The sequence below is a fragment of the Furipterus horrens genome, unplaced genomic scaffold (genome assembly GCF_987537825.1).
Source record: "Furipterus horrens unplaced genomic scaffold, mFurHor1.1.pri manual_scaffold_6, whole genome shotgun sequence".
In the NCBI taxonomy this organism is placed as follows: domain Eukaryota; kingdom Metazoa; phylum Chordata; class Mammalia; order Chiroptera; family Furipteridae; genus Furipterus; species Furipterus horrens.
In genome coordinates this window covers 35,862,232-35,885,371 of record NW_028327176.1, presented here as the reverse complement: position 1 = coordinate 35,885,371, position 23,140 = coordinate 35,862,232, and the positions used below count along the sequence as shown (strand labels likewise).

General features: G+C 36.3%; 1 protein-coding gene across 3 annotated transcripts in view; it reads left to right on the top strand.

Moving 5' to 3' along the window:
• Positions 1-23,140, top strand: part of LOC150005966 (putative G protein-coupled receptor 75) — a 147,274-nt gene that overhangs the window by 107,936 nt on the left and 16,198 nt on the right. For 2 of the 3 annotated variants that reach the window (XM_090281289.1, XM_090281288.1), the window contains 4 exons: positions 81-216; positions 5,152-5,329; positions 7,374-7,571; positions 19,479-19,736. In XM_090281289.1, the coding sequence (XP_090137415.1) occupies positions 81-216; positions 5,152-5,329; positions 7,374-7,571; positions 19,479-19,736 (770 nt within the window). The remainder of the gene's footprint in view (positions 1-80; positions 217-5,151; positions 5,330-7,373; positions 7,572-19,478; positions 19,737-23,140) is intronic. The other variant, XM_090281287.1, reaches the window with a different exon arrangement.

The window sequence follows — 23,140 nt, the reverse complement described above, 5'->3', positions numbered from 1 at the left end:
TGAAATCTTAAAAAAAAAAAAAAGAGATACCTTCTATTTTCTTTGTTTTTTCTTATTTAAAATATGAATCTGTGCTTTAGGAAAATGCTGAAACCATAAAGTTGCTCCTTAAAAGAGGAGCAAACAAGGAATGCCAGGATGACTTCGGAATCACACCTTTATTTGTGGCTGCTCAGTATGGCAAGCTAGAAAGTTTGAGCATACTTATTTCATCGGGTAAGATGACTCCATTAGCCTTTGCACTGTTAAGATCATGAGTTTTAACTGTGTATCCTCCTAGGAAGAATTGTTGACCAGATGTAAATTATGTTGTGATATTTATGGATTTGTGTCAGTGGTAAATAAGAGTACATACAAGTTGATTATATAAGCCTGGTTACTAAATGTCTATTACTAACATAATGCAATGTACAGCTACTAATTTATCTGAGGAAAAACATAATGATCTATCACTAAAGTAGGTTTATTGGAAGCTGAATGATGAGGATGTCTTTTCTTAGAGGGACCTGAGCAATTCCAACTTCCTAGGGTAAAAAACTGTTTTAGGATTGATTAATTTATTAAACAGCTATTTTTTATATTAAGCCTTTGATTTGTATGTCTTGATCAATTATATGATTATTTAAATAGGTTATTTCAAAGAATGTTTATACTTTTTTAAAGTATATTTTATTGATTATGTTGTTACAGTAGTTCCAATTTTTTTCCCCTTTGCTCCCCTTTGCCCAGTAACCCCCTTCCCTCCAGCAATCCCACTTCCCTTAGTTCATGTCCATGGGTCATGTATGTAACTTCTTTGGCTTCACCCTTTCCTATATTATTCTTAACTTCCCCCTGTATATTTTGTACCAACTGATTATGCTTCTTAATCCCTGCACCATATCCCCATTGCTCCCCCTCCCCCCTCCCAGCTGATAACCCTCCAAATGATCCCCATATCTATGATTCTGTTTCTATTCTGGTTTGCTTAGTAGGATTTTGTTTGAATTTTTTAGATTCAGTTGTTGATAGTTGTGAGTTTATTGTCATTTTAGTGTTCATAGTTTTGATCTTCTTTTTCTTAAGTAAGTCCCTTTGACATTTCATATAATAATGGCTTGGTGATGATGAACTTTTTTAGCTTTATCTTGTCTGGAAAGCACTTAATCTTCCCTTCCCTTCCAAATGATAGCCTTGCTGGATAGAGTAATCCTGTTTGCAGGTTGCCTTTCATCACATTGAACACTGCTTGCCAGTCCCTTCCTGCCTGCAAAGTGTCCTCTGAGAAATGAGCTGATAGTCCTATAGGGCCCCTCATTGTAGGCAACTCTCTGCCTCTCTCTTGCTGCCCCCAGAACTCTCTCTTTATCTTTCACCTTTGGCATCTCAATCATGATGCATCCTGCTGTGGTCCCCTCTGGCTGAGTCCAGCTTGCCCGGGACCCTCCATGCTTCCCAGACCTTTATGTCTGTCTCCTTCACAAAATTTGGGAAGTTTTCCTCATTTTTTTCAATTCTTGCTTCCTCATTCTGCACTGGTTGACTCTATTTTTCTTCCTTATGTTCCAAATCATTGATTTGAACCCCAGTTTCCTTCCCTTCACCATTGGTTTTGTGTGGCTTTTCCTTCGTTTCACTTAGCATAGCCTTCACTTCTTCTCTTATGCGTCTGCCATGCTCAGACATATCTGTCAAGCCTGTGAACATCTTTATCACCAGTGTTTTGAATTCTACCTCTGTTAGGTTGTCTTATCTCCTCATCTGTTAGGTAGGCTATCTCTTCGTCGCTTAGTTCTCCCACTGGAACCTTGATCTGTTTCCCCTTTTGGGCCATACTTCTCTGTCTCCTCATTCTGACAGGCTCCTGTGTTTGTTTGCCTCTGCATCCCAGGTAGAGCTGTCGCTCCTGTTACATTGTAAGGGGCGGAGCCTTAGGGATTTGTCAGTACAGGGCGACATGTTTCACCACGTTGTGGCGCTGTATGTCGGGGAGGGGTCCGAGAGGGAACAATTCTACCTGCCCAGCACTTGCCCCTTTTCCAGGCACCTCTCCCACTTCCGCACTGGACTGGCACCCCTCTAGCTGCTGCCCTGGCCATTGTTCCCAGAGTGGGTGGGTCTGGGGATGTTCTAGGACCGTGGGGGCCCTTTAAACAAGCAGACTCTGCTGAGACCGGCAGTTTCAGCCTCAGCCCCAACACCCACTGTTCTGCACAGTCAGAAGCAATGAGGGTTGATTTTCTCCGGTGCTGGGACTGTGAGCTGCTAGGCCTGGTGAGGAGCTGGGAACGCTTTCTGCTGGCCTGCCCCTGCTGCTGCTGCTGCTGCTGCTGCTGCCACCACACCTCATTCTCTGTGCCCCTGCTCTGCCCCTCCTCCCTGTCTGGATGAGTATTTCTTCTTTATATCTTTGTTTGCTGGACTTCCATGTAGTTTGATTTTCTGGAACATCTGGTTGTTTCTAGTTTTGAGATAGTTGTATTCCTTCTTAGTTGTGGAGGGAGATGTAGCGTGTCCGTCTACACCTTCATCTTGGCCAGAAGTCAAGAATGTTTATACTTTTTTATGTTAATGGCAACATAAACTTGCTAAGAGTTTCTCAGGACAACCATTATACAGTCAGCATAGTCAGAGAAGATAGGGTTGAGCTGACGTTCTTAACTCCCTGTGACATTTGTGTCCAGAAACATTTGTTATGTAAGGACTTTTAAATTCCTCCAATCACCTCATGAGTGCTAACCTGACTGAGCATGGATAGTTAAGAGCAGAAGGGAAATACACCAGCCTTACCATCAGACAAATTACATTCAATATAAAAATTTTAAATACCTATGTTTTTCATGTACCTACTATAATACCTATGCTTTTGATAAATTACCTCCAAATGTATAAAAGAAAGTGTTTAGACAACAGGGCATGTGTTTTCTTATTTTTAGTTTCTCTTTACAAACCTTCAGATACTCAAGTTGAAGTAGGAAGCAAAAGAAACAGACATTCATTAAGTGCCAAATTAAGATATCTGTTACAGGTATAAGTCTATAAGTCCTTTGTTGAGAGGAATCTCCAAAATCATTAATTTAAACATATGTTTTTATATTAAGAATCTCAGGTCCTGAGTGTTTTAAGTGTCTTGCCAAAGATCTGAAAAATATCTTTTGACAGAATCAGGACTTGGACCCATGCCTTCCAACTCTCATCTTCCTTCTTTGTACCTTCCCGAGGACTGCCCTAATTCACTGTGTGGCTTCCAGTCCCATAGCTTCCAATTATTAGTGTGTAATTAATATTTTGAATAAAATAGGTTAAAATGCACCTTAGTGACTCTCTTGATGCCTGGCCTATTCCTGGGATGTTGAGCACCTATTCTTTTGCTTTGTTCTTTTTTTCCCCCTTCTCTCCTCTCTGAATAGTTATGAACACCAAGTTGAAAAGAGGTATGTAGTTATGTTTTATAATGTGACTACGTTTCTAACCCCTTAAAATGGCTTACTTTCTGTGACTTATCTGTTATTTTGTCCAACTTTTCTACCTGTAATCTTACAGAGACTGGTTTCTTATTCTCTGATACTTTGAAACTGTCAATTAAAATGAAACATCACTTAAAAAAGAAAGTTAAGTAGGTTTTTTCTTGACTTAGTCTTTCCTCAGTAATAGTGTCTACTTCTTTCTGAAGCTAATAGTAGTGAAGCATCCACTTTGTATTAAGGTTCTACTTGTCTAGACATGTGTAATGTCCAGCTGGAAAATCTGAAGGGTCCATAAATTTATTTATATTTTGCACAGTTTTTATTCATCTCATGGCTTTGGTTTATTAAAGGTATATTTATGGAACATCCTTTTAAATAAAAAGTAGTTTTTCCCCTCTTGATAATGATGATTTTCCCACTGAGATATATTCCAGAAATTTAAAAATTCTCACTATCATATAATAACATTATAGCATATTTAACACATTTATTGTCAGAAAGTTTGGGGAAGTCTTTCTGCTGTTTTCAAAACCTTTACAATTATTGAGGTCACTTTCAACTTCTTTGTATCTTTGTATACTGGTGTCTAATTATATTGGTATCTAAATAATTGATTAGATTTCTGCTTTAAAAAATCAGCTCAGAACCCATTTAAATAGACTTTCTTCCTTTTATTGTAGGCTCTGCCATGCATTGGTCATGAAGAAAAAGAATGTAATAGTCAATATTAGTATAGTCAATACTAGCTTTCAGGCATAGCCCCTATGTATGTCATATCTGCTGGAATGTTTTTTCATAAAAGTTAGCCTGAATTGATTAGTGGCATCTACAAAGGTTCATAATTTAAGTTTTTTTCTTATGTTTTTCAGTAATTATCAGAAATGTTATCCATATTTGATGGTTTACTTTTTACCTTTTTAAACAATAATTTATTGGAACCGCAGAGTGCTTGATGGAGGAGGCATTAGAATGAAATGAATCCTTTATTGACTGAGATTTTTGTTTTAACTTAAAAATGAATTCTAAAATATTAATAACTTGCTTTCTTGTCAGCAAAAAAGCAAGAATAATTTAAATGATTACCAGCAAGTTAGGTAAATCAGTATGTTTATACAACAATATCTACTGAAGAGAGGAAGCTATTGTACAGTTGATCCTTGAACAATGTGGGGATTAGGCTGATACCTGCCCCCTCACACACACACACACACACACACACACACACACACACACACACACACACACGCACACACACAGTTGAAAATCTGCATATAACTTTGATTCCCACAAAACTTAACTACTAATAGCCTACTGTTGGCCGACAGCCATACTGATAACATTAATACTTGATTAACATGTTCTTTATGTATTCTACACCATTTTTACAATAAACTTAGAAAAAAGAAACGTAGTAATTAAGAAAATCAGAAGACACTGAGCATACTGTATATTTACTGATATCTTAACTTCCTGGCATCTGTTTACAAGATGGTATATTTATTGATATTGTAACTTCCCATCATCTGTTTACAAGATGGAAAAAATTTGCATATAATTGGATCTGAGCAGTTCAAACCTGTATTGTTCAAGGGTTGCTGTACTATGAAACTTTTAAGGAGGCTGCTTTGAAATTTATGTTCATTATTATGTTTTTAAACCCCATACATACATGAGGATCATCTGTTAAATGTTTTATTTGTATTAGGTGCAAATGTCAATTGTCAAGCCTTGGACAAAGCTACTCCCTTGTTCATTGCTGCTCAAGAGGGCCACACAGAATGTGTGGAGCTTTTGCTGTCCAGTGGGGCAGATCCTAATCTCTACTGTAATGAGGACAGTTGGCAGTTACCAATTCATGCCGCTGCACAGATGGGCCATACAGAGTAAGTGTTAAAAATGGAAAATAAAAATAGTCTCATAATTATAAGGTAATAAGGGATAAGTCTTCTGGGCCAGACATTTTACCTCCAGACAAAATCCTTGGTATTTCCTCCTCTACCAAACTACTGAGTGACTAGATCCACCTGACATCTACCCTCCCTGCTAGCCCCAGTTCCTCTTAGTCATGCCCCTTTCTAGTGTAAGGCAGGCACAGTTTCTGGAAATGGGACAACCCCAGGGACTTGCTTGCTTTCTCAGGGTGTTAAGTCTACACCCTGATTTCTCAACCTATGGTGGTACTTTTACGCTGTTCTCCAGTTTTATCCCAGGCATCTTTAATTAGCTCTCTGATGGCCTTATTGCTTATTTACCTTACCTCACTGATTGCAGAAAGCTTTTGAGTTTGCGACCCTGCTGGAGTCCAGTCTTTCTTTTGTGTGGTCTGTGTAATTCTCCTATTTTGAACACTTTCATTAGACTTCTGTTTATGTAAGCCAGTTTTGCTTATATGACTCTTCTTCCTTATCCAAAAGTTCTCATGAAATTTTTGAGAGAGAGAGAGAGAGAGAGAGAGAGAGAGAGAGAGAGAGAGAGAGAGAGAGAGAGAGAGAGATATGGTTGGAACTTGAAATTGAGACTTCCAGGAGCCTTTGAAGCTAATAATCTGGTTATACCTATGAAAATACAGCAGTTCATCTTAACATAAATTGCCACTGGATTAAAGTCATTAGAATCACAGTTCTACAATAATAACTTTAGAGCTGTTGTTAGTATTATTTAATTAAAAAATTATATTGAAATTGTCATCACTGTGCTTAAGTAGGAAAGCTGATTCTGAAATTTGGTTATTATGCCACTAGGTGGCATGGTGTGTCACTATTTCCTTAAAGATATTTGTATAAGCATGTTTGTGCCTCCTGGAAGAGTATTTTTCTAACCCATTAAAAAATTAAACACATTTGTTAAGTTTAAGACATTTAAACAAATTCTTTATCTTAATACAATATTTAGATTTTAAAATTTGATATTTTTCTTAATTCTCAATTGTTTATTTAAACAAATCTTACATATAATTTATACTCTGAGCTTTACACTGATACTAAAACCATCTTGGGGATTTATTCTCCTTCATTCTCAATTTTGAAAATTCTATTTGTCAATTATGATTTCTTCCATAGACAACTTCTAAGGTAAGTTCTGTGAGTGTGAGCTCTCCTTTAATACCTTCATCACCTTAGGGAGACGTATCAGAGAGAAAGAATGTACTTTGAGTAGGCCCTTTTCTTTTCCCAGAAAGAGGGAGAATTTCCTGGCTTTCATTATTTTTAGTTTTATTTTTAATTTTAGAAAAGTAGACTAGTCCTTTCCAGCTGCCTGCTGGAGGTAAGGTTACAAATAATATAAAGACTTTGTCTTAATGATTTTCTTAATAACTTTCTCTGCATATCAATAAACTTCTTTATAAATCTTCCTCAGTGTTTAAAGAGCTCATATTCTTTTTCAGAGAATAGAATATTTGAGCAGAAATTCTAATTTCTTCCTGATGAAAATACTATTCATTTCATGTTACTTACTATTTAAAAAAATTCTTATTAATTAGAAAAATAAAACTTTAGTTTGTACTTTAAGAAAGGGAAATAACATTTCTTGATATTAGTTTATATTTACTACAATAAAGTTTGAAATAATTGATTAGATCCTAAAATATCTAGCATAATTTAAGTTTTGGGGAGGAAGGTCATGGTGGTAAGGTACATAATTACTGAAAAAATAAGAAAGAACACCATGTTACTTGTTTACTTATAAGAACATTATTTAATTCTGTTTCAAATCAATTTAAAGATCTTTGTATTGAGCAACAATAATAAGTGGAACATTTTGGAGTATATAGCCTGTAATAATTTAATATAGGTAGAAGCTATACTGAAGATAGACTTTTATTATGTGTATATCAATAGATGACTCTTAAAATGTATGCTGTAGAAATGTTGCCTATACTTATATGTATAGAACACATCAAGTGCTTTCACATTTGTGTACTTGCAGAATCTTGGACTTGCTGATACCACTTACTAACCGGGTCTGTGACACTGGGCCAGACAAAGTGAGCCCTGTCTACTCAGCAGTGTTCGGAGGGCATGAGGACTGCCTGGAAATGTTGCTGCGGCATGGTTACAGCCCAGATGCCCAGAGGTGCCTCGTCTTTGGATTTAGTTCTCCGCTGTGCATGGCTTTCCAAAAGGAGTATGCATATTTGCTATATTTTTATTCTTTTTTTCTGTATGGATATGTGTTTCCAGTTCTGACTTTCTTTTATGATGAAGCTTAATATCTCTTAGTGCTAAACTGTAAATTTAAAAACAAAAAGCAGACAAACAGAAAAAAACCCTCTATGATGTACCTTGTTCAGTCAAAGTGCAGTAAAAATGAGGTGATCAGATTTTTGTCCCTTCCCTCTTTGGATCTGATATATATATAATTTTATTTATTTATTTTTAGAGAGAATAGAAGGGAGGGGGAAAGAGAAGAAGAGAAACATCAATCTGTTGCCTCTTGTATACCCCCAATTGGGGATCTGGCCCACAACATAGGCATGTGCCCTGACTAGGAATCGAACCAGTGACCTTTAGGTATACAGGCCGGTGTCAGCGTTCAGTCCACTGAGCTACACCATCAAGGGCTGAATTATATTTTTAGTGTAGCAAGTTTAGAGAATACTTTCACTATATTAAATAAATATAGGAATTCTCTGATATCCTTGGTCTCCAGAACAATTGACAAATTAAAACAAACTTCCAGTGGTGTGATGATTAAGGTCTGAGGACCTAATGTATAACATGGTGACTTATACCTAATAACACTGTATTGTATAATTGAAATTTTCTAAGAGATAGAACTTAAGTTCTCTCACTTAAAAAAGAAAGTAAGTAAGGTGATGTACATCTTAATTTGATGGAGGGAATATTTTCACAGTGTATATATTTACAGAATCATCATTTTGTACACTTTAAATATCTGTCAGTCTTATTTGCCAATTATTCCCAATAAAGCGGGGGTGGGGGGGCCGGAAGAACTGAAAGTGACTTTATCAAATAAGGCATTGACTTGTGTTTCAGGTTATTTACTAAAATTTATAGTACTTGTTATAAACCTAAAAATAAGTTTTGTAGATATTATTATATTTGGTATGTAGCATTTTTTATGTGAGTCAGAGTAATTAAATTAAAAATTCTTAAAAATATTTGATGATCTGCCATGATCCTATGAAGTAGAAGAAATAAATTACTGCTCTTTTATTAGCTTTTGGCCAATGCTTGTATATGAAAGTTCCTAAAGCTTTAAAATATACAGTAAGAATAAGGCTATGTGTAAGAAAAGCCACATTAAGTAATACCTGTGGTTCATCAATGGGATAAGTTGTGCAGATAGACACTGTTGTTTTTAGGGACACAAAAGAGGTTGCAGTTATATCTCAAATTTCATTGGCTTTCCTGAATTCACTGTTATGGATTACTATACACGATTTAATTTAAATATTTATCAAAACTTACTAAGCTTTTGAGTCTCTACCATCTCTTAAAATTTGCTATGTAAAATAGTTCATTTATTTATTTTGAATTTCCAGGTATATTTAATAGTCTGAATATTTGGGGTTTTGCTTAATTTGAGCCTCTGAGACCTACTTTAACTATCATGATTTCATAGAAGTTCGTTGTAACTTCTCAGGTTTTGTCTTTCTAAACACTTTGCCTTCAGTAAGGCTGCATTGATGAGTAGTTGTTTCAGTTCATATCTAACTCCCTATATTTTGTTCTTAGGTCAGTTAAACTGAAATTGTAAAAATTAGACCAGAGCATAATGATTTTGGATAGTTTGTATGTGTGTGTGCAATATAAGGATAGTTTTTCTTTTGACCTTTAGCTTACCTTTTGGAAGAATGATACTAGTCTTTCTGGTCTCAGCAATTAATCTCATGCATCATTATCTTTTTAGAGGATAACATATATAATACTGTGCTCCTGTTAACCCTGAAACACCTTAAAATTAATGTTTTTCTGGCCCGAGGAATCAGGTAAGGAGAACCATGTGGGACAGAGAATGTGAGGGGAACCCTGGAGAAGTCCATCCTCTAATTCTATGTATGACCCTGCATATGTCCCGAGCTCATGCCAAGCTTGGAATGCACAGACCCAAATTGTTGAAAACAAGTTTTAAACTACCACCCAAGTCTCAGGTTCACCCTCCGAGTGGCATATTTCATGGGACCAGATCTGGAGCAGCATAGCCAAGGCTTTGAGACCTGAACTGACACTGGATTCACTGTCTATAGAAGGTGAAACAGAAACTGCAGTCTGGCCTTTCTGTGTTACCTGCAGTGGGGTCCATAGGGCATTGTCATGATTTCCTGTCATAACCTAAGGGAAATTTCACCATGTCCGGAGCCCTTGATGTACTGCAATTGAAAAAGGGAGGATGTCCTCAAATTTTTTGCTTTAGGAATCCACTTAGGTGGCATGAACCTGGTCTTATTTAAAAATGGAACAGTACATTTACCAAAGGAAAAGGGATGGCATCTGCATCATGGATTTTAAGAGAACCTGGAAGAAGCTTCTGCTGGCACATTGTGCCATTCTTGCCATTGGAAATCTGGCAGATGTCAGTGTCATATCATCCAGAAGTGCTTGCCAGTGAACTGTTTGCTGCTGCCTCTGGAGCACTGCTTCACTCTGGAACCTTCCCTAACAAGATCCAGGCAGCCTTCTGGGAGCTGAGACTACTGGTGGTTGCTGGTTCCAGGGCTGACCACCAGCCTCTCACAGGGACATTTTATGTTTCTCTGCCTACTATTCTTTGTGTGACATAGTCCTTCCTCTGCTCTTTGTGGACGCTACCATCCCATGCAACAAGAAGGGGATCACTCAGTGGGTCTCTCAAGGGATACTGGCCCAGGAAGTTCTGTGCATGCATGGCATCGTGTCCTGTGAGCCCCCGTGGGAGGTCATGCCTGATCTCTGCTTCTGCAGAGATCCTGAAAAGATTGAAAAGTAACAATAGGCTGATGCTGACAAGGCTGTGACCAAGGAGGAATTTGGGGGTGAATGGACTGCTCCAGCTCCTGAATTCATTGCTCTTCAACCTGAGTTCTCAGACAGGTCGGAAGGCATGCAGGTGCTCTGTGCCTATTCAGCAGTTTACCACTGAACACTGGAGTCCCCACTCGGTGCTCAGGCCTCTGAATGAATAGGGATAACCAGAGTGGTCTTAGGCTGTTCTTTCACAAACTCATAAACAAAATGGAAATAAACTTGTTGGAAATTAAGCAGTTTCTAAAAAGAAATTGCAGTGTAAACCTAACCAGGTTATATGTCTACTCAAATAAATAAACCAACAAAAATCAGTATTCTTCAAAGGGTTATAACTGGATCTGGAGTATGTATAACATTAACATTCAAAATGTCCAGGATACATTCTAAAATTACTTGATATGTGAAGAACCAGTAAAATATGACCAGTTCTTAAGGGAAAAGACAGTAGGCACTAGCCCTGAGATGATCCTGATGTTGGAAATATCAAATATTGAAAGCAACTATTAAAACTATGCTTTATGAGGTAAACACACTTGAAATAATAGAAAGATAGAAATTCTCAGCTGAGAAATAAAAACTATAAAAAAGAATCAAACAGCACTTTCATAATTGGAAATATCTCAGATGCAAAATTTATTGCATTAGCTCCATAGCACAGTGGAATTGACAGTCAGTTAACTTGAAGATAGACCAATAAAATTATCCAAACTGAAGAACAGAGAGAAAAAAAAGATTGGGGAAAACAGAACAAAAAAAGGAACAGAGAGAGCCTCGGGGACCTGAGGGACCATATAAATGGGTTGACACTCATGTCATTCAAGTCCAGAAGAAGAGAAGGAGATTGGCGCAGAAAAATTATATGAACTAAGAATATCCAAAAACTTCGCAACATGGAACGAAGACGTACATTTATAGATTTAGGAAGCTTAGTAAACTGATGCAGGATGAAGCCAAAGGAAAAGCGTGTCCAAAATAATCAAGCTCTTGAAAACCAAAAGCAAGGAAGCAGCAATGTGGTGTATAGTGGTCCTTGGTCACAGACATGAGCTAACAAGCTTTGTTTTCTTCTGTTGTTGGAAATTTTGCTCTGTGAAGTGGCCCTATAGAACATAATTGAAATCTGGTTTGTTCGCTTTCAAAGGGCTTATCAGCTATTTTCTTCCATATGGGAACTTATAATTGGACCAAATGTATTCTTAATTGTAAAGTAGTTTTTCAGTAAGAGAAATCATTGGAAGATAGTATTTGTTAGCCTGTGGGAAAAAGCTGAAACATCAAAATACCTGTTTCATGAGGATACCTTCTCCTAGTCTTTCTAATTGACTTTTCATTTGCCTCAGATCCATGGCAACAGACTTAATTTTTATACATATTTACCATTTGTTACCTACTTTGTGGGGAATTTAATTGAAGAGAAATCTTTCCCAGGGGCTAAATCTTAAAGATGGTGATATCATAATCACATGTGCTTGCATTTAGTGTGTGTATATAAAGGAGTTGACATAAGTATAGTACATGGCATAATTTTTGGCATATAGTAGAAAAATATCAAGGTTAATTTTCTTCTTTCTACCATCCTTTGTTTATCTTGAAAATAATATAAATTAAAATTTTACTGTCTAGACTACATTTATATTAGCTAATGTCTGGCTATTAGTTTGCATTTGACTATTTTGGTACTCTGTATAAAACTTTGCTGATCAAGGAAAAAACTGACAGTCTCCTAGCAGGTTTTGTTTAGTATATCAAGAGGGTAATATAGCTGTGTGTCTGGGGGAAAAAAATCAAAAGTGAAAATCTTTTATATTTTTTTCTATAAGTATGCATCTTAAAGTTTGGATTCTCTACAGCAGTGATTTTCAATCTTTTTCATCTCATAGCACACATAAACCAATTACTAAAATTCTGTGGCACACTGAAAAATACATCCTATATTTTGCCAATCTGACAAAAAAATATAGGTATGATTTTGATTCTTTCACACCAGACGGCTATTGTTGTCTTGGTGGTTGTCATTTTTTAAAATTTGACACTCTAAGGGAAAAGAGGTCAGTGTCTCTAACTAAATAGTCAGGTATTTGCATGTTTTAAAAATTCTTGTGGCACATTGGTTGAAAATTGCAGCTCCGCAGTGACATATCAAAATTAGTTAAATAAACTACAATTCCCATTAAAAAAACAAGGATAATTTAATATAATTTTTATTTAAAATAACTATCATATTCTATTGCTCCTTAATGAAACAGTGTATGGATTTTCTATATTCCACTTAGCAATTATTAATGAAGATTTGAGTTTTGGTCCTAATAATGCTACTAGGGAAATTGAAAGACTCCATTTTTCAAAATTAATTATTAATCAAATTTGGAGAAAGTTGGTAATAGATAATGAGCTAAGCTTAGTGGTATAAGTTTTGAAATTTTATTTTTATAGCAAAAGTGTGTTGTTACAGTAATTTCAGTTTGGTGTGAGATTGTTGTATAAAACGATCAAATCAACATTTATCTGACTTTAGGTGTTAATGAGTTAAAAACTTTTGTTTTCGCATTTGTGTGTTTTTTGGTACTTCTCTGAGATACTTAGTATTTGTGACCCTTCTTGTACTGTTGGCCTATTGTGTTCTAGTGAACTTCTATCTGCTTTTATAAATACTACTATTAATATCAAACAGTAGTGAAAATAATACGTATAAATAATGGCTCTGGGTTTTATGCTTTTTCTTCTTTATTGTTTTATTCAGCTGATTTAACATTTTAACTCGGATTAGCATTCTGAAACGTTTTTGCTGGGTACCCCTTTGAGAGGGTGAGCTTCCATTTGAAGCAGTGACCTTTAGCTCTTCTCAGCACTCCAAGGCATGATGGAAAGGTGTCTCCTCCACCACTGTACAAAAGCAGTCTTTGTCCCTTGGGGCTAAAAAGGTAACAACTACAGTGACATGAAAGCCAGTCTTTCAAGGGCACAGTAGAGTAATTCAACTGAGATGAGAAAATACAAGAAAAAGACTCCTTTAACTGAAATGTGTGAAACAGGAGGGAAGTTGAGAAATTTCAAGACAATTTGAACAAATATTAATGCATTTTATATATGACTGCAGGAAGAGATCATGGCTTAATGGACTTGATTTTGTATTTCAAATTGAAACTGATCATTGTTAGCATATTAGTTTTGTAGAAATTGTATTTTTTCTTGTCTGCATATACATAGGTACATCTGGTAAAATTGTATTTTGTTTTCAGCAAATGGCTGAAAGCCATTCAGTTAAACTTACTATATGGCCTTTTATCATTCAGGTAATAATTTGGTTAGATATTTTGTTGGCTAATTAAACACAAAAAGCTTCAGATGTTTTCCCATTTCTGTTTGTTTAAAATAAATCTTGTTAAACTTAATAAATTTTGTTAAAATAGATCTTGTCGAATTTTCTTTTACTGTGCTTTTCTTTTTTTTTTTTATCTGGACACTGTTATTGTGCACATTTTTAACTTCAAAGAGCAGACTAAGGGAAAATGTTCAGGCCCAAAGATAAGGTCTAGACATTTTTTTTTTTTTTTTAGGTTTCAAACCTCTCCTTTTTCTGAGTATTTAATGATTTTCACTGTTTATATAATATGCAGTTTTTTTTCTGAAAACAAGTTTTATTTAAATAAGGGTTTAAATACAGTACATAACATTAAAACTGAAGGTGAAAAACCCAAAAATCAGTTTGTTACTTCACATGGCATTGGGCAGCTGTTGCTAGTATGTTGTAAGCTCCATAGCTAGCTACATGACTGACACAACAGTTGGAAATTTGTTCCCTTGTCAAAAGTTTAACTCTGATAGAAGATTGGCCTCAAATTCTCGTGTTTGGACATCAGAGAGCTAGGATTTGTCTGATTAAAAAGACCTTGGTGGCAAGCCAGATATCCTCATCACCTCGCGAGAGGGAAGGTGGCTGCTCTAAGCTTCATTCACCTGGTCAGGTTGGGGAACTTTGATTACGCTGGCGCCCTCTAGTGGTAACAGGTGCCGTTGCTGCCTTACCCCTCTCAGCTTCACCGCCACTGTTCAGGTGGTGACATTCTCTGAGGGCAGGGAACTCTAGCGAGGAGCTTCTGGCCAGCCTGTGATCTTGGGGCTTTGGGCTTGGCTGAAACATCATGTTATTGCTTTGTTTCAGGCTGGACACTGCCAGGTGCCTACTGCTTGACCTCTGTTTAAATGAGGGACTTCAAGACTAGACAGCATGGCTCTTTTCAGTTTATTGCATGAAGGAGTTACACTAGTCCAAGTTAAAAGCAGACCCCGAATGGTTACATTATACAAGCTGTGTGGTTTTTAAATTTGTGACAAGGGACAGAAGGGAAATTCTACTCATTGCAAGAAAACCCTCACTTAAGCTTCAGTGAGCCAAAAGCACTTAAAACCCATGAACCTTCAGCTGGTCGTCCTTAGCCAGTCCAGTCTCTACGAGGAACTGGCATATGTTCTTGCGCTGGTCACCCCGTAGCTGAATTACTTCTCCATATTCTGGATGCTCAATTACAGTACCATTGCAGGCAAGTTTCTTCTTAAACACCTTCACTAGTTTCTTTTTATCGTAATCATCAGCGATCCCTTGGGCAGTAGTAAGGGTCTTCCTGCCGTTTCTCTGTTGAATTCTTATATGGATATAATCCTCAGTGCCAGTAGGAAGCAGAGTGGAGGTTCTGGATAGCGGACATATGATACAATTCCTTTTCCTCGGTGGAAACGGCCTGCGGAAGGCTGCGGCAGGAGAAGGTGGGCACAGGGGGATGGAGTGTCGGGAAGCAAGGGAGGCTCAAGGGGAAGGTTGCTGAGTCCTCGGCAGTGGCTCAGCGACTGGGGCTATAACATGCAGTTTCTTAATGTGTTGTATTTAGTTCTTGATATTTATATTAAATAGATCACCAGGCTTATGGTCCTGTCCAAAATGGCCATGATTAGAAAATACCCATAGGTTCAGCTAGCCCGTAATGTTTAAATATATTTTTGGTTTCGTACATAAAAAATACTACCATGTTTTATTGTGTTGTGGTGGTATTGTTCACAATAACCCTTCTTGCCTTGGTAGCCGAGCTGGGAATGGCTCATGGGGTATGGTTGATGGATGGGTATGGATCAGATGTCGCTTTGGGCATTTTGGTACAGGATCAGTTATATCAAAGACCTTTTGGCGTGGACCAAATGTTCCTTTGGACGTTTTGTTACAGGAGCAAATATCAAGGACCCTCTATGTCTCTCTGAATGTCTTGGATAGGACCAAATGTCCTGCAGTGGTTAAACAGGATGCACTGTTTATTTTTAAACTTAGGACTTGAGGAGTTTTTTTCTACTTTTCATCAAGGTTTAAGAGAGAATTTGTTTCTTGAGAAGAGAATTTAAATCTTGAGAAATGCATACATATGTTCATGCACTTTATCATTTAACCAAAGCTTATCTAAACCCTAGGGTCTACTGTTGCTCAATAACATGTATTATCATATAGAGCACTGAAGTTGCTTGCGTTTCTGGAACATGCACATGTATTTGAAACCTTCAGCCTTCTCAGAAACTCAGGGCATGCTGACAAAGTTTTATGATTCTCCAGTTTGTCTTATGTTTATAATTTGCCATATAATAGGTAGTTTTGTTTCAAATGGGTTAATATTGTAGCACTAGGCAGTTTTATAAGTCTTTTAGGAGTGTGCTTTTGTCTCTTCTAACACAAGGCACTATAGTAATTGAAGAAGTTTAGAGCTGGGTTTTCCAAAGTTTGTTTTTGTAGAATACTAATTCTATAGATTGTTAATAGATATTAAATGGAATGAAATAGTTAATTAAGTTTGGAAAACATAGAGTTAAGTGATGTTAAATAGGTTTCTTTCTTGAAGGGCTTCTAATTTTTTTTTTTTATGGTAGTGGTTTGTGAATTACTATGAGAAGAATAAATCTACAAAAGTTTGAAAAGTTTGGGCACATAGGATGAACTTATGTTTACAATAATTATACTATTGTTCCCATGCTTATAGACATTTTGGACATTTTATACTCTATATTATACTTATTTCAGGTTAATGATTGGACCCTGTGCTTTAATTTTAAACCTACTTCTCAGAGGTGTCCGGAAGCTGAACAAGAATATTTTAGCATATAATTTGAATATGTACTAGCATATGTTTAAAAATATATTTATTCTTTATTTCTTTTTTAGACTCTGTACTACAGGGTTTCTTAAATATTTTCATTTCAGAGCCTTTTTTATGTGGATCACTTCAGGGACTAATGTTTCATGTAACATACTTTGGGAAACATAGGTCTAGCCTTAAAGTATCCCTCAGTTTGACTGCTTCATGAAAGTGTTCAGTTTTCATTTCACATATTTGCTGTGTTATATTCACTGTTAGATTTTGGTTTAACATTATTATAATTCTACCAGTTTTACTAGTTCTGTAACTAAGCTTTCTTTACTTGTTGCATCTAGAATGGAGATAATAATAGAAGTTAATTCTTAGGATTGTTGTGAGAATTAAGGCATATTCTTCATGTACAAGATTTAACATAGAGCCTGGTACAGAATAAATACTGGAAGTTTGTTATAGGGAATTATATGGGCATGTGTTCCTCTCATATTTTAGAGATGGATGGTTTATCTTTTGGCCTTGTTCTTAAATTTTTCTTAGCATGAGCCACATGTCTGAGTGCTGTTTTGAAATTTTCATGAGAAAGCCTCTTGATTTTGTAGGGTTTTTTTTTCCTAAATGGAAAATCTATAGCACTTAATCTGATAAGGTATATTTATGGCTCTCATTTACCTTTGTATTCTGTAGCAAAGGTATGCCCTCTTTAAGAGCTCTGATGGTTTCAAAGCACTCAAGATGGCTTCAGAGGGAAGAATTTAGCCAATCCCTGAACTGCACATGTAAAGGCAGATGCCTTGAAAATTGCCAGGCTTCTTGAGAATTGTATATCACATTGGTAATGAGGCAATGTCTTGAGCTTTTCTCACAGTTTATCTGCATATTTTTTGAAACATGTTCAGTTGTCCATATGTAGCTTGTCTGTTCTATAGTGGAACCAGCAAGTAATAATAACTAAAGGCAAAATAACGAGAACCTAGTTAAATGGGGTCAAGGTGGCTGAAATAAATTGGTGATAAATTCTTAGAATCATAAGTCAGCAGTATATCCTTAGCATTCTTGCAGTGCAGGACTGCCAGCAACAAATTCCCTTAGCTTTCCTGTGTCTGACAACAGCCAGAGGGAAAAATACAGACATACAGAGCTGTTTGCAAGAACAGTGATCTGAATGATGGACATCTTATCAGGAACAAATAGCAAGAGAGTAGACAGATAACAAAGTTATTAATTTTTATTAAAAAATTTAAGAGTATAGATTTTTAAAATTGCTGTGAAGATAATTAAAAATAAGTAAAATGTTGTTTAATCCTTTATTAGATAAAAGAATCACAAATTGAGGAATAAGTGAATAGATTTATAGAAATATGCATAGGTTAAGTGACATTTTACTAATGTATATAGTGTTTTAACTGCTTTGAAACCTTGGTTTAAAGTTCTGTAGTAAGTCCTCAGAAGTAGTTGGTCTCACTTGAGAGCAGTGTAAACGTGTTATATTGGTTTTATCTACAGTGCCTCTTATATAGATTCTATAACACTATGGTTAATTAAATACTTTTATTTGTTTAAATTGCATTAATGTCAGTTTCATAAGGAGAATAATTTTATTCTTGCATATTTGTTTCACAGTTTTCTTTATAGTAAACATAACGTGTTTACTGAGGTTTGTTACAGTTAAAATTGTATCAAACAATTTTTTAAAATGGTCATACAGTCATATTTGCAGTTTTTAGTGAATATATCATAATTTGTAATTGTCTGCTCTTCTGTTGTTGAACATTTAGGTAATTTTTATTATAGATAACACTATGGTTAACATTTTTGCAAATAAAATATAATTTAAAAAAAATTTACCTCCTGGATAAAGTCCCATGGTTTATGTTTATTGTATTTTAGTTTATATGGTATTTTACTTCACCTGTCATTTATTTTACAAATACTTACATGGTGCTAACTCTGTGTGCCAGAAAGGTTAAGTAACTCATTCAGAGTCACGTAGCTGGTACGTGTCTGAGCAAACTGGCCCCAGAGCCTGTGCTCTCAGAGCTTTGCTATGCTACTTTGTTTGATAAGTCTTGCCAGTTAGCTCCCTCAAAAAAGGATGGCACTTATTTTCAACCAGTTTAGCCACAGCTTACCAGCATTGAATGATAAAATATTTTTTAAAATAACCAGTTTAATTGGTACAAAATGATATATATTTATTCTATAAAAGTAGTTGAGAAAGTAGATTAATTTAGAAATAAAGCTGTAAGTTAAATTTTTGTTCATTAAAAAATACCTTTCTATATAATTATTTTTTACCATTAGAAATTTGAAAGTAAAGGGAACATTGACTAAAGTTATTGCTTAAAGGAAATGGTATTTTGGAGATTCCTAGAATGAGTCATCTGTCTTTAGAGACGGATCACGTTGTTTAATAATTTTGTTTAGCAAGTATTTTGTAGTAGAGATATTTCACTGTACAAAAATATAACAATTTTGAGAAGAGTTTTCTATTTGTCAATGATAATTTAAAAAATTATTTATTTAATATGAATGTTCTAAGGATACTACCTGTTCATAGTTGAAAATTAAAAACCATGCAGGAGAGTAAATTAAAAAGTAAAACCCTCTGGCCTGGGTGGAGCTTGGTTGGTTGGAGTGGCATCCTGGGTACGCCAAGGTTGTGGGTTGGATCCCTGGTCAGGGCACATGCAGGAGTCAACCAATAAATGCATAAGTAAGTGGAACAACATCGATGTTTCTCTCTCTCTTTCTAAAAGTCAAAAAAAGAAAGAAAAAAATAAAACCCTCCCTTTCCCCTAGTCCCTCTATCTCAAATCCACTAGAAATGTAAAAACCATCCACTACCCCAGCTGTAAGTATTATTAATTACTTGTAACATTTATTCTTTATGTAAAAGTCTAACTTTTCTTTCTTTTTTTTGTGTGTGTGCGGTGGAGCTGTGAATTCTTTGGAATTGTGAATATTCTTTTGAAATATGGAGTCCAGCTAAATGAACTTCATTTGGCATACTGCTTGAAGTACGAGAAGTTTTCAGTATTTCGTTACTTTTTGAAGAAAGGCTGCCCATTGGCACCATGGAACTGTATATCTGAATTTATAAATCATGCAATTAAAGCACAGGCAAAATATAAGGAATGGTTGCCACCTCTCCTACTTGCTGGATTTGACCCACTGAATCTTCTATGCAGCTCTTGGTAAGAAATCCTACAATAGTGGACCTTACCTTTTTGAGTGAATATACTACCTTTAAGTTCCCACAATTTCTTGAAACCTCGTTTTGGGATGAGGTGTGTATATTAGACTGTGATGGCTGGATTGGGGGGCTGCTAATAGCGAGATTGAATATAAGGAGGTAACTGGAAGGAAGTAGAAAGGGGTGGGTGCTAGTAAACTCTTCTGAGAGGGATCTCTCTTCTCTTTAGGCCAACTCCTGCTCATGTTAAAATGTCTCTGACAAAACGGCTGTAGCTGCTTTGGAGATTTCTGTTATCTGTTAGTCAACTAGATTGAGCACTTCTGATCTACAGCATCTTGTTTTTTTGAACTTTGTCTTGGAGTTCATGCAGGTGACGGAATGGTCCCTGCTTGAATATTTAGTTTGTATGTCTCAGGACTCTTTTCCACCTGGTGGCTTCTCCACCTGTATGTGAAGAACAGGTCTTTATTTGGCAATATCCCAGCATTTCACCTTCTTATTATATCTGCCATTATAAATGATTCAGAAATTTTTGCTAAGCAGAGGTGTGATGCTTAGGGCTGTGGCAGGTGACTTGAGGAATATAGAAGTAAAGGCAAAGTTTAGGTGTGCCCTCTCATTTCCACTTTACTTTTTTATGTGTACAACAGGTTGAGTCCCTGATTATATTTACTCTTTTCTCTGACAGCTGATTAATACATAGTTATCTATTAAATGTTCATTGTTAACATTTCTTTTATACCTTTAAATAAATTTTCACAAAACATTGTATTTTAAGATAATTGAATGAAATATAAAGATTATCGACAGTTTATTGAGCAATCTCTGATTTTTCAAAGTTATTTGTGTATATATATATATATATATATATATATATATATATATATATATATTACCCCTATTACCCCTGGCTGGTTTGGCTCAGTGGATTGAGCGTCGGCCTGCGAGCTAAGTGTCGCTGGTTCGATCTTCCAGTCAGGGCACATCAGAGAAGGAAAACTCTGACTCCAAAAAACCTCCGCTGTCTTGCGGCATACCTCTTCAGGGGAAAGGCTAAGGGAGTAAACCCCGACAGAAAATCCGGAGTCGGAGTCCCTAAGGCGGTTTGACGTTGTAGTCAACACCGGCAACTCCTGCGGCGCACCTGAAGCCAAGCTGTATTGACTCCGTCTTTCCCTTGGACCCTTCAGCTGCGAAGAGAGGGAGGGTCTGCTGCATGGGCAACAGCAGACCCTCCATATCACCCTGCCCAGGCTCTGTAGCTTCAGCTTCACTGGAGAGGACACTCCAGCGTCATCACAAGATGTCGATTCAACACGGGAGGAGACAGATACCGTGTCACTCCCGAGTCGGACTGCACAGCCATTCTCGGCGGTGCAGATAGACTCTTAAGAAGGTACACCATCGTCTCTCGAGACGGACGGCTGCCAACGACGACGACGACGATATATATATATATATATATATATATATATATTCATGTTAACAAATATTCACTCACACACATGCAACTGAGATATAAATACTGACTAATGAATGCTCTATCTAGCTACTAATAGAGCTGTGTGTAAGTACCCTTAACATTTTGCTTAGTGAATTTTATTGTTGCGTTGGGGCTCCTGACAGCCAGCAGCAGTTGCTCCTCACTCTTCTAGGACTTACCCCCTGACCGCAGCTGGAAGCCAGCCCAACACGGTGGGTAGCCGTTGGCAGCCTTGACAGTGTGTTCCCTTCCCTTTCTTGCCTCACTTGGTGCTTGTCCCCAGGTACTCACTGTCTGCTCAGCCTCAGCCTCAGCCTCAGCCTTTGTGTTCCTCTATTGAAGCTGCTACCTCAGCTCCATATCACTGGACCATTACTTTCAGTTTTCTAGTTTCAAGTATATTTGTTTCTGGTTTCTAGTTTATTACTTTAACACTTAGGATACTGCCTGACACATGGTAGGCACTATTTTAAGTTCTTTACAGTATTATTTGCTGTAAAATACAGTAGATACTATTATTTTACAAAAGGGGAAATTGAAGCACAGCAACGCTCACACAGCTAGTTAGTGCTAGAACTTAGATTTGAACCCAGGTGGTCCTGTAGTGTGGCTCAAATCTGTCTTTCTACCCACTGCAGGGATGTGGTAGTTGTATCACTTAATTTTGGGTATCTTAATCCCTTGCCTAACCTGGTGATCGGTGCCAACTTATCTTGCTCCTTTCTGCTCTTAAATTAGGAAGAACCTATGCAGGGAAAAAAAATTAAATGCTGCCTTTTTTCCATTCCTCCTTAGCCAATTACGTAGACTGCTGGAAGGAAAGGGAATTATTTAGCTTTATTCTCCTAGAAGTCTTTGTGAAACTCTCCCATACCAGCTCTGATAGAGGCCTTCCTTCCCCAATGTGAGTAGCTCATTTGAGAATTTTTGTGGTAATAAGCCACTAAATATAGTGTGAGCTATATTTATTTAATGGGTTAAGGTAGAAAAGAGTTAAGAACAAATAAACTAAAAATTATTTTGAAGTAATTTGTAAAACTTACAGCTATCTGGATTGAGAATGCCAATCGTGTATAGTTTAATCGGAAGGGGTAACTAGTCATTTTATATTCATTAGAAAAATATAGTAGAAAATTTCACTAGCAATATGCTTAACATGAGCAAATTTTTGTTCACTGTTCTTTTATTGAATGGACAAAGCCAGTGTTTACACTGAATATGATAAATGTTTTGCTTTCTTAGATCAAATTTACATTCATAGGGCTATTATAAGAAAAATTTTCTCATAAAAATTCAATGTGCTGTTAAAGTGGATTTTGGTTATATCTTATTTATATCACATGTAAGTCTGTTGCTTAATCTTTGTCATGTGAATTATAAATGTCTTTTTTTGTCTTGAACATTCTTTAAAAATGTATCTGGCTGAATAATTTGCCTATCACAATATAACCTGCAGAGTTGAAATATATTTTCAACTTTAAATGTAAGACTAGGTGCCCCCTACCAAATGTAATAAGTAAGTAATAGAAAGTAAATGTCATCCGTGCATTTAGTTGATTAACTGTCCTTCATTTATGATTGTACAACTGCTCTATACAACATAATAGTCAGTGTAGTACAGTAACAATACATTTTTAGTGGCATTGTCAGCATTGGTAAAATTAGTTATATTATCTAAAGTAGTGTAAACAAATTTACTTCTTGTGTGTGTGTTTAGAAACTGCATAAAAATGACTTTGTATTTGGTCTCAGTGAGACCTAAAGAACATTAATGGAGCCAAGTGAAACCATTAAAAAAGAAATGAGGAACCAGAACCAAGTACCTTGGGTGTGGGGTTCCTAAAAAGTCAAGGAGATTTTTTGCTTTTGAATATACTTTATCATTTCATTTGTTCTCAGCATTTCCTGATAAGTTGTGA